The 12,678-nt window shown below is 42.0% G+C and overlaps 1 protein-coding gene across 7 annotated transcripts in view; it reads left to right on the top strand.

The window, feature by feature from the left end:
• dnmt3ab (DNA (cytosine-5-)-methyltransferase 3 alpha b) overlaps window positions 1-12,678 on the top strand; it is a 718,146-nt gene that overhangs the window by 570,994 nt on the left and 134,474 nt on the right. For all 7 annotated transcript variants that reach the window (XM_068023838.1, XM_068023830.1, XM_068023822.1 and 4 more), the window contains one exon: window positions 643-755. In XM_068023838.1, coding sequence (XP_067879939.1) covers window positions 643-755 — 113 coding nt within the window. The remainder of the gene's footprint in view (window positions 1-642; window positions 756-12,678) is intronic.

Raw genomic sequence — 12,678 nt, 5'->3', positions numbered from 1 at the left:
ATCTCTGTGGGACACACACATGTAAAATACAACCCCTCCCCTTTCCACCACCACCATGGGCATATCCCTTTAAGCGAATTATTATCTACTTTCAGTCCTCTTTTCTTCCTTTCTCTAGGTCATCGCCCACCATTTTCTGACTGAGAGGACGGGCCGGTAGCCTGTTTCAGGCCTCTACCAAAGTCACTCATTGAGTTGGCTTCTAGGAAGTGCTTGAGAGCACCACAGATTTACTTAACTTCTGATTCTCCCTCCCTGCTGGGAAGCATCTTGTCTCTACTTACCATCTCAGATACCCCAGCAGGTTAGCAGGCCTGAACCCATATCCTTAAACTCTGTAACATGGCATATTGGTACCTCAAAGCCACCCCAGGCTATCCCAACAGAATGTTATTATTTGGTCAGATATTTTTAAAAAATACAAAAATAATTTGGTATTACAACTTAATGTGGTGGAAGAGTTTGTAAATGTATGAGTGAAGCCATTTGAAGGTATGCTCCAAGCACTGAGTGGCACAGATAATCCAACAGCCAGCACCATTGCACTAGCTCACAATGATTTTGAGGTGCAGCGAACGGCTAAAGAAAGTACAACTGAATCATTGGTTGTGAAATTCCAAATCATGTTGTGGTTGTTTGCAGAATTGCTTCTTGGAGTGTGCATACCAATACGATGATGACGGTTACCAGTCCTACTGTACCATCTGCTGTGGGGGCAGGGAGGTACTCATGTGCGGAAACAATAATTGTTGCAGGTATGAGCAATTTTGATTTTACAACTGGGAAAAGGAGAAGAAATGCAGAATGCAATATCAGCTTATTGGATACTTATTGTAACGCAATGTGACTTTATATGGCACTAGTAGACCCCATCCTATGTAATGTGCGCAGTTCTTGTTACCAAGACATAGGAAGAATAATGTTGCTATTGAGAGGATCTAGCATTGGTGCAACAAAGGTGATACATTTTTCAAAGTTTGTGACAGACTGCTCAAGAGAAAGCCATATCCCTCATGATCCAGCAGTGTATAGTTCATTAACAATTGGGGCCATTTTGCAGTAAAATTGTACATTGGATTTTACAACTTTGTTTGATTTGAGTTTGGAAATATCACTTATTGCCAGACTTTAAACACCAAATTATGTACTTAGCTTTAAATTATATATACAGATGATTAGGAATTAGGTAATATTGAGACATGAGGCAAATTTATATATATAAATGCAACTTAGAAATGTCCTCTTAAAAAGCCTTCCACAATAGAAAAAGTATTGTGTAACTGTAACTTAATGACACAGATAGTACAATAAACTATACTCTAGTGATGTCTTTTAGTTCGTTGAGGTTTCCCCCTCTGAGTATACTGATAACAGTTCTTATAATGAAGTTTTCATTATGGCATACTCAGATTATACAATCACAGCAAAACTAGAGGCACAATCCTACTTTGAGGATTTTTTTATTTTGACATTAAGATTGCCAATGAATTAAATGGAGTATCAAAGTAGCAGTACTATTTTTTATACATAATAAAGATAGGGACTCTCAAGATTAAAATATAATAGAAACAAATTGTTCTGATATCAAGGATATAGTTCCTACAGATCACTTGGAGAGGGGATCTGGGTGCACTGAGCAGGGACGTCCCAGGGTCTGGGAGCATTAGGGATGGGCTCAGAGCTTTGGAAGTTAAAGTCTAGCAGTATTGGGCATTAATAGGGTCTGGTAATAATGGAGGCAACAGGGCATGGCAAACTTATGGGGAAAGAGAGCCCACGAGAATGGGATGCAATTATTCTTGGTCTCTTTCCAATCATCAAGACCCAATCTATGCTTGAATCTGCTTTCCTGCCCTTAGGTACATTCTGCCCAGCCACTGATTTGCCCGTTCTCAGCCAGTTTCTGCCTTTATGTACTGAGATAAAGCATTTAAGTGTAAATTTTCTCCTTCTTAAAGTTAATGTATGGGTGTGTAGTTGCCTGAAATGTATTTCCAGAATATTTTAGGTTGGAGTGCGATATGGCGAGCGACCTCTGTGTTGCCATGACTCTACTCTTGGTTGGTTCTTCTCTTACCTATCCAATCATAGCCAGAGCATCTCTAACAATGGCTTCTCTTTCCAACTCTGCACTGCCACCTTTGGAGTCCCCAAGGATCCATCCATGCCCCATCCTCCTCTCCATCTCCATGTTATCTCTTAGAGATATCATCTGTAAGCATGTTGTCTTCCCAGTCAAGATCCTTTCCTTGTCCCACTACTGACAGCCACTTTCAAACAACTTGGTTCCACACTCTGGCATTCCTTCCTGAAACCCCTCCACCTTTCTCTAAATCTTATTACCAGGAATATTAAATTTCCAGTTCAAATGCTTTGTGCATTAACAATCTTACGAATTAATCTTGACTCAATTTTTTGAAACCTGGAAGTATGAATTTCCCAGATGTCCTGCAGATATTTACTGCAGGATGTCTTTTAAATGTTTTCACCAGGTTTCTGTCTAATTGACAGATTGCCATCCTGTTGGGTGGGAGAGCCTCTAGCACAAGGCTGCAACCGAGGAGCAGAGAGCAGGTTGGGAAGGAGGGAGAAATTGTGGAGAATAGTGCCTCCTGGTTGGAGGAAACAGATTGTGATGATGTGGGAGAAGAGATTGCAGGGTGCAAGCAAAGCATGTTGACTGGGGTCTGAGATCACTGAGGGGAGTTCAGGGGTTGGGGGGTCGGGGGACATGGAGGTTGTGGAGGTAGGGGATCGGGGGATTGCGGGAAGTGAAGCAAGTATGCATGGTGGTCCATTGCTGTTCAAACACAGAGATTCTTTGCCTTATATCAGACAATGAAACCTTTATGGATGGGTTTTAAAAAAAAGCTTGTGGCCTCCAGGCATTTCTCTAGTACCCTCAGGTATGTTCCCTCTCTGTCTGTTGTTACGAATGGGTGAGAAAGGTGTCTAGGGGTCTTTTGCTGTCTTTACGTGGTCTTATTGTAAAAGGGTTTTATTTTTTAAACACACTGTGTTTTGAGCTCCCCCTTTTTGTGAATCCTTGTTCACAGCTTCTAGAGTCTGCGGGGATTTGGGGTCTAACTTTTCACATTTTTCTGGGTTGGTGGACCAGACAGTAGGGGGTTTCATCTGGGTTTCTTCCCAGACTTCCTTTAGCCTGCCCTCTTGGTCACATTTTCTCCTTCTCTGTCTAAACATTGCCAGCTGTGTGCCTGCCTGTCCCCTTTTGTTCTCGGCGGGGTCCCTGACAGTTCACCAGCCCTCTGCTGGAGGGTCCTCCTAACACCGGTACTTGACTTAGGGGTGCAGATTTCACTGTAGGTTGGGGTTTCCCCTCAACCTGGCACATGTGGCAACTCCTACAGTACTCCAGCACATCTTTGTGGAGTTTTGGCCAGCCGAACTGCTGTCTTATGCGGGCTTTGGTCTTTCGTATACCAGCATGTATAGCCACTGTAGTCTCGTGTGCCCTTCTTAATATTTCTCTCCGGTACCTCTGTGGCACCACTAACTGGTGAACTACTGTCCACTCCTTGCTCTCAGGTTTGTGAGGAGAACTCCATTTCCTCATCAGTACCTCATTCTTTAAATAGGAGCACTCAGGGACTCCGTCTGCTTCACTTTCAGACTGAGCAGCCTGTGCTAACTCTCACAATACTGGGTCAGCTCACTGAGCCTCAGCTAGGGAAAATCCATTTAATTCATTCCCTGGGTCTCCTAATTATCCAAAGAAAGTCTCGGACAGGCAGACCTCTTGGTCATTTGCCTGCAGTGCTAATGCAGTCTCCTCTGGGGGAGCTGGTTTGATCATGGCATAATCCACTACACGTTCAGGGACTCTGCAGAGGATCGTCTCCTACCACTGCCCTGTTTCTCTGACCTCCTGCGGTCTTTCTTTCACTACTGGGGGGGTCTATCATCTTCACCCCTGCCAGATCATTACCTAGGAGCAGGTCAACCCCATCCACAGGCAAACTAAGGACAATCCCTGCGGTCACCTGTCCCGAAACTAGATCGCACTCCAGGTGCATCCGGTGGACAGGTACAAGCATACACTGCCCTATAATACCACCATTTTGTTGTTTCACTGCACTCTCTGGGGGCAAGGTCAGGCCTTTTCCCAGTAAAATGGATCTGGTGGCCCCTGTGTTCCTGAGAATTACTATGGGCTTGCTTGCCCCACTCGAGGGATATGGGGTTACTTTCCCTTCAGACACAAAACCCTGATAACCTTCAGAAATCCTATTAACTTTTGCTGCACTGGCCGTAGTAAGCTTCCTGGGTTGCACTCTTACTGCAGTTAATGCCACAGCCTGTTCTGTGTTTTCCATCAGGCCCTCGTCTTCACTGAGTGGGTGTGCTCTGATTAACCCGACCGGTTTCCCCTTTAGCTTCCAGCAGTCAGCTTTTAAATGCCCCGCCTTATTACAATGGAAGCACACAGGTCTCTGGGTATCACTCTTGCTCACAACACCTTCCTTTTTGGCTGGAGGAGGGCCCTCTATGTCTTCTGCTTTCCTTTCTCTTCCAGGACTGTATTGCAGATATCACCTTCCCACCCTTTGTCCTTTTTGGATTTGTGGTTGTGATTAGGAAAGCTTCTCCCCTGCGAAACCGACTTATAAATTAAAGCAAACTCATTGGCCAGAACGGCCGCTTGCTGGGCCCCATGAATCCCATGGGTCTTTACTGAGAATGGGAGAGAGTTTTTAAATTCCTCTAAAAGGATTACTTCTCTGAGAGACTCATAGCTGAGCTGTATTTTTAAAGCACTCAGCCACTTGTCAAAAGCCAGCTGCTTGCTTCTTTCAAACTCCAGATAAGCTTGATTGGCTTGCTTTTTGAGGGTTCTAAACTTCTGCCGATAGGTTTCGGGTACTAATTCATATACCCCCAGGATAGCATTTTTGGTCAGTCCATAATTTGATGAACTCTCATTTGACAACAAGGAATAAACATCATGGGCTTTTCCAGTTAGTTTGCTTTGTATTAAAAGGGACCCGGTCTCAGCTGGCCATTTTAGCTGCCTTGCTAGTTTCTCAAAAGACGTAAGAAACGCTTCCACATCTTCCTCATTGAATTTTGGAATTAATTGAGCGAGTTTTAGCAATCTTGTACCCAGCCCTGAATTGTGCTCCATCATATTGACCATACTTTCACTCGGGTTACTCTGTCGCCTCCTAGTCAACTCAAGCCGCCTCAACCCTCTTTCTTCGTATTCTTTCCCGAATATTCTTTCTCTTTCTCTCTCCTGCCTTTCATTTTCTTCACGTTCCTTTTGGAAGGCTCTCTCCTTCTCCCTCGCTCTTTCCTCCTTTGTTCAAATTATTTGTTTGCTAACAATACCCTGTCAGATTCTGCTTCTAACCCTGCTTCTGCTTCTTCAGATTCAAGGGTAAAATAATGAGTCACTAGCCTTAGGAATTTAGACTTTCTAGCCTTGCCATGTACAGTGATCCCGCACTGCTCGGCTCCTCCATAGACAGTGCTTTTAACTTATCCCAAGTTACCTCACCCTGGCTTGGAGAGCTGCTCACTTCAGTTGCAGACATGTTAGTATTCAATCACACACAACCACAAGAAAACCTGTATTAAAACCTTGCTCTTTTTGATTGGGAACAATTTGGCTTCCCACTTCCAATTTCTCTCGTTTTGTGGGTAAAATTCCAGACGCTAGCACCCAAATTACTGTTATGACCAGGTGAGAAAGGTGTCTATGGGTCTGTAACTATCTTCAACTGGTCTTATTGTAAAAGGGTTTTATTTTTTAAACACACTGTGTTTTGAGCTCCCCCTTTTTGTGAATCCTTGTTCACAGCTTTCCAATTATAAGGCAAAGAAACTAACACACCAGGTTTTCTCAGGTTTAAAGGAGAAAAGTGAAGTTTATTAAAACTTAAACTTAAACTCTAATACAGTTCACGCCTACGGATATACGACGCATTCACGCTAACATGTACACGCGATATACACATGCAGATAGGGACAGAAAAGAGAAGGGAAAAATACAGTAGAGAGGAGTTTGAGGCAGTATCAGAAGAGTTTCTTGTTTACTGTGCTTCGAGCTCACTTGACTGTAGGTAGTCTTGCTGTTTTTCGGGGCCCAGTGTTCTTCTTAAACCTTGTTCATGCAGGAGACTTTTCTCTCTTTGAGGTTCACGTGTTTTCACAAGATGCGCCTCCATGGAAAAGAGATGGAGGCAGGCAGGACTGAAGAGGTTCTGCTTCAGTTCCAGGAGCACACGGCTTTCTGAGTTCAAATCCCTTGTTGGAAATTCAAATTCCAACAGCCAGCTAGGCATGTGACTAAAACTGGTCTGACCACTTCTTCTGTGTTTGTGGATTCTGCTATTTTAGCAGTCAATCTGGAATGCTGGCTCCCCCCACCTTCGACATCTGGCAATCAAAAGTCAAATGGGTCAGGTCATGGTCCTTTGTCCCTTGTTCTAACACTGTCTGTTACCATTGTTACGACCGACCGCTCCTGTCAAAGCCCTGAATCAAAATATACGATTCTGATTGTGGTGGGCCAAATGCATTGTTAATTCAATCCCATCATTCCACAGGTCGGCTAACATATCATTTAAAAACTTTCCAAGTTAAAGTAAGACCCATCCAATTGTACCATCTATTAACCCCCAAGTGAGTCTAACCAAACCAGGTGTCTTTAAATCAACAAATTAAGTCTTTAATTAAAAGAACTAAATTCTTAAACACTATGAAGATATAAACAACAATTAAAATAGAAAAAATTAGAATCCTTGCAAATCTACAGTCCAAGGTTGCTTGAAGTCCTCACAGTCATCAGATGTGGGAAAAAAGGTTTTTCCACAGTAGAACAGTCCATAACCTAACTTCAGTAGGTGATGTTTTCCTTCTCTAACGAATTTCAACAATTAACAACTTGCAAACACTTTCATTGTAATCAATCTGACTTTAGAGTTTTTTAAGGGATAAAGGATTGTCACAGTCTAGCTTTCCTTTCTTCAATTTAAATTACCAGAGATCTCTGTCTTTGCTTGATGTTTTTCGAATTTTGAGAGATAATAATAATCAGACTAAAATCCTCTTCCTTTCGTTTAAATTGTAGAGAGCTCTTTTTCAGGTGTGCTCATCACAGCTGTATCCTCTGTGTCTTCTGTCTGTGTTTTCAAACTGTCTTACTAACTGCCAGCTCAAACTGAATTGTAACAAATGTATCACATCAGGCTCACTCCCAGTGGCTGTTTCCATGGTATCGAGAATGCACCCTTTGAATCGCAGTCTCCAAATGGCTGTTTCTAAGGCAACAAAAATGCACCTTCTTATAACTCTTGAGGCTTGCCGGCTCTTAAAGCAATACTGATCCCTTGCAAGCCTTAAATGCAAACCGCATATTCCGGGAAAAAAACACTACAGGACCATGATACCTCCGCCCCTAGCGGAATAAACACCGTTCCTGAAATGCGTTTCATTACAATGGGTAAAAAAATTACAAACTGAAAAAACGCTAACGTTTTCCTTTCCACACATTTACAGATATACACATTTCAAAACGTTTTCCCTTCCACACATTTCCAGATATACACATTTCAAAACAAAATGTTTAGACTGCAGCAACAAGTTCCACCAGAACATTTTGGCTTTAAATTTTCAAAAAGGTTGTTCCAATTAACCCATTTCAAATTTACAAGCATAGTCTTCCAATTGTTTTGTGTTTTCCTTCCAAGTGTCCCTCTTGTCCATCACCTCAGCCAGGTGAGCTGCACAGCTAGGAGCACTACTGGGTTCACTCTTCTCTGAGAGGTTTCTCGAGTACCCCTTAGCCTATATGGCCTCACTTGACACTGTGTAACAGAAGCTGATTTTTTCTTACCCTGGGGTGTCAAAGGAATTTGACAGTATCCCTCCAACACATCTGTCTTTTTAAGACATATTGTGTTGCCCACTTTGTCCTTACAGTCCTTTAAATGAGAATTTGGGTAGGAGTCCACCTTCTTTACCACAGTAACTTTTCTAGAGTCCATGCAAGTCCTACCAGGTTTAGTCATCAAGACCATCTGTGAATTCCAGCTGTCCTGACTAGGTTCATCTAAGCTGCCCTTCAGCAAGCATTGTACCTCTGCTTCCACTTGGGCCTGTCTGTCTGGACCTAAGCAACAAGGATGTTGTTTTAAAGGAATGGCTCCCCTTATAGCCACATCATGTGTGGCTAAGGTTATACATCCTGGCTTATCCCTACAAACCTTTTGAATCATTGTACAAACCCTGGTTAGGACTTCACGCTGTTTTGCCTCTTAGTGTAAAAGCCTATTGTTTAATTTTCCTAGCCATTCTGCATTTGCTGATAAGATAGTTGGAGGTTCAATCTGAGAATTTCCTACACCTACTTCTGCCTCATCCTCACTATCCTTTTCCTTCTCCACAGTCCAGATTACCTGACATACCTGTACTGGCTTATCCCCCTCCCTGCAGTAATATGATTTGAGCAAATTAGTGTGACACAACCGGTTCTTCATCTGGCAATCAGGAGTGTCATTCAAGTTACCCACGCTTTTGATCACTCTATGTGGGCCACTGATCCGTGCTTTTAATGGTTCTTCTTGTGATGGTAACAACACTAATACCTCATCTCCTGGTTTTATGGTAGGTTGTGGTTTTCCCACCGTTTGACAGGTGTGGCATGCCCTACATCCTTTGTAAGACCTGGCCAGTAATAATGCTTGCTTACGTGAATTCCCCTATGTCCTGCAAAAGGAATGTCATGTGCTAACCTTAATAATCCTTGTCGATATTTAGCTGGTACCACTATCTATTCAACAACTGTCCAGTCTTTGTCGGCGGGTCTATGAGGCAGTCTCCTCATTTCCTCCTCAAAACCTCATTTGCCATATAAAAGCTTTCCAGAACTCCTTTCACCTCAGCTTCTGACAGAGCTGTCTGTGCTATTTGGTAGATCTCTAGATCAGCTTGCTGTGCTGCAGTGATAGATGATCTGTTAAACATCTCATTTAAATTATCTAAATCCCCAAATAAGGCTTCAGATGCCTGATTATCTATTTGTGGTGCCCCTTTTACCTCTGACAGTGGATCCTGTTTAACCATTGCTCGGGTAACTACACATGCAGGAAATATTCCCGGAACTTGTTCCTGTAATTGCTCCGTTTCCTTAATTTCACATGGTTCCTCTGTAACCATAGGAGAAACTGATATTTTTGATCCTGCCAAATCATTTTCTAGGAGTAGATCTTACCCTTTACTGGTAAACTGTGGGCAACACCTGCAGTTACTACCCCAGTTATTATTCACTTTCTAGGCATACTTCATACAAAGGTATGGATATACACACCCCGCCAATTCCATTTACTAAAACTTTAGCGTTCAAGGCGCTCTCTGGTGGAAACCTCATATCTTTCCCCAGCAAGAGTGTTTGGGTCGCTCCAGTATCCCTGAGTATAATGATTCCTGCCTCACTTGCAGGATATGGAGTTACTCTCCCCTTTGACAAAAAAGTCATTACATCTCTCAGGTATTTTATTCTTAATCTCAACACTCCTCTTAGTTTTAGTATCTGGTTTCACATTCACAGCTGTCGTTAAAGCCTGGTCTGCTATACTTTCAGTCAGAATCTTTTCCTCTGCACTAACTTTGTGTATCCCAACAAATCCTATGGGTTTACCTTGCAATTTTGAGCACTCTGAACGAAGATGACCCGTTTTGTTGTAATGATAACACTTTGGCTTGCGAATCTCATTTCTACCCTCAGCTCCTTCCTTTCTGACCTGAGGAGGTGATCCTAGGGCATTCCCAGCTGTTCCTTCTTGTCCCTGGCTACTAACCTTCCTTTCACTCTCCCACTTTCTATTCTTCTCGGGTTTATGGGGTGACAGACAAAATAGGTTGGCGTATTCACAAGCTCAAAATCATCAGCAATCTCTGCTGCTTGCCTAGCTTTCAAAACTTTCAGGTTATCTATATGAGATCTCACTACTGAAGGAACGGAGTTTTTAAACTTTTCTAAGAGAATTAATTCTCGAAGATTCTCATATGTGGTTTCTATTTTTAATGCCTGTATCCAACAGTCAAAATTAATTTGCTTCACCCTCTCAAATTCTAAATATGTCTGGCCAGCCAATCGCCGTAAGTTCCTAAACTTCTGACGGTAAGCTTCAGGGACTAACTCATACGCAGGGAGAATAGCCTTTTTTGCCATCTCATAATCTGCAGAAGCCTCTTCAGAAAGCATGGCATAAGCTTCATGAGCTCTGCCTACCAGCCTGCCCTGCATGAGCAGTGTCTAGCTTTCTTTTGGCCATTTCATCTGTTTGGCTATTTTTTCAAAAGATATGAAAATGCCTCTATGTCCCTTTCCTCAAATTTAGGAAGAGCCTGTATAAATTTAAACAACTTCTCGCTGGGTCCCGATCTAAACTCAGATTCTTCCTGACCCGTATTTTCCCTGGATTCAAGACTACTCCTTTGTCTTAGTTCCGTCTCTTTTAGCCTAAATTCCCTCTCTTTCTCCCTTTCCTCTTTTTCCAATTCAAGTTTTCTTAATTCTTTTTCCTGCTGAAGCTTCAGTTTTTTCATTTCTAACTGAATCCTAGCCAATTCCACTGCATCACTCTCGGACCTTCATGTCTCGCGTATTCCCTTTCTTGTTCGTCATATTGCCCCTCATCTGTATTACCCTCATCATCTTCTTCTGCCAATTCCAGATGTTCAGCTATTGTTTCAGTTATCTCTGCTTTTTGGCACCTTATTTCAATTCCAACCCCAATTTTGCTGCCAATTCTTTTAATTTGTTCTTAGTTAAAATTATCAAGTCACTCAGGGAAACATTCTGCTTTCCCCAAAACTCTGCTACAACCACTAATGCCATAACAATGATATAGACTGTACCTTATTATGCAAGAGACCTGGTTCTTTTAATTTCTTTGTAATTGGTGTCAGATTTAGATCCCAACAATCACGTTTCCAATTGATAAGATCCCAGACTCGAGAACAATTAATCTGATGCCAAACACAAGACCCCAATTTAAATATGTTATCCCAGAGATGAGTAATTATTATGGTTCCAAATGCGAGCCCTCCAAATTAGTCTGATTCTGATCCCAGATGCGAGCCAGCAAATTAAATATGATTCAACTGCGAGCGAGCCGCCAATTAAGATATGATTCAAATCCAGAAACCCAATTAATATGTGATTCAAATCTTGAGTGAGCCACCAATTAATATGTTATTCAAATTCCAGGACAAGCCCCCAATAAATATGTTACGACCGCCCGCTGCTGTCAAAGCCCCGAATCAAAATATACAATGCTGATTATGATGGGACAAATGCACTGTTAATTCAATCCCGTCGTTCCATAGATCGGCTAACATATCATTTAAAAACTTTCCAAATTAAAGAAAAACCCACCAAATTGTACCATCTATTAACCCCCAAATAAGGCTAACCAAACCAGGCGTCTTTAAATCAGCAAATTAACTCTTTAGTTAAAAGAACTAAATTCTTAAACACTATTAAGATATAAACAACATTTAAAATAGAAAAAATTAGAGTCCTTGCAAATTTACAGTCCGAGGTTGCTTGAAGTCCTCACAGCCGTCCGATGCGGGAAAAAAGGTTCTTCCATAGTAGAACAGTCCATAGTCTAACTTCAGTAGGTGATGTTTTCCTTCCCCAGCGAATTTCAACAATTAACAACTTGCAAACACTTTCAATGGAATCAATCTGACTTTAGAGTTTTTTAAGGGATAAAATATTGGCATAGTCTAGCTTCCCTTTCTTCAAGTTAAATTACCAGAGATCTCTGTCTTTGCTTGATGTTTTTCGAATTTTAAGAAATAATAATAATCAGACTAAAATCCTCTTCCTTCAGTTTAAATGGTAGAGAGCTCTTTTTCATGTGTGCTCATCACAGCTGCATCATCTGTGTCTTCTGTCTGTGTGTCCAAACTGTCTTACTAACTGCCAGTTCAAACTGAATTGTAACAAATGTATTGCATCAGGCTCAGTCCTAGTGGCTGTTTCCATGGGATCAGGAATGCACCCTTTGAATCGCAGTCTCCAAATGGCTGTTTCTAAGGCAACGAAAATGCACCTTCTTATAACTCCTAAGGCTTGCTGGCTGTTAAAGCAATACTGATCCCTTACAAGCCTTAAAGACAAACCGCATATTCCGAGAAAAAAACTACAGGACCATGACACCATGCAAATGTCTTTCCAGTCAGGGGCTTACAATTTTAAGTTTTATTGTTCATGTGGCAAAATAATGTGTGCCTCAGTCTTGGCAGGTGGGGGGGTTCGCCTGACACTGTAGTTAAATGCCTTGCTTCCAGATAATTGGTGGCCCGCCCCTTTAAAGGTGTTTAAGGCCGAGAGTTAAGTTTCCATTAAAAGTCCTAAGTAGTACTGTGAGCCCACCGCTGGAACCCATTATTAAAGTTAACTAACCACTGAAAGATGTTGTGATCAGAGTGGGATGACAGCGTCCGGTAGAAATGGAATTGTGATACACTTTTGGCAGGAAACCTATTATAGAGAAAAATCTAGCCCAGTGGCTTCAGAAGGCATCTTAATTTCCCTGTTAGGTTAGCTCACAACAAAAACAGCAACTTGTATTTATATAGCGCCTTTAAAACAATAATATGTCTCAAGGTGCTTCACAGGAGCATTATAAAGCAAAA

This window comes from Heterodontus francisci, chromosome 3 (genome assembly GCF_036365525.1).
Source record: "Heterodontus francisci isolate sHetFra1 chromosome 3, sHetFra1.hap1, whole genome shotgun sequence".
In the NCBI taxonomy this organism is placed as follows: domain Eukaryota; kingdom Metazoa; phylum Chordata; class Chondrichthyes; order Heterodontiformes; family Heterodontidae; genus Heterodontus; species Heterodontus francisci.
The sequence above is the reverse complement of the archived record's forward strand: the minus strand, read 5'-3'. Positions and strand labels throughout refer to the sequence as shown.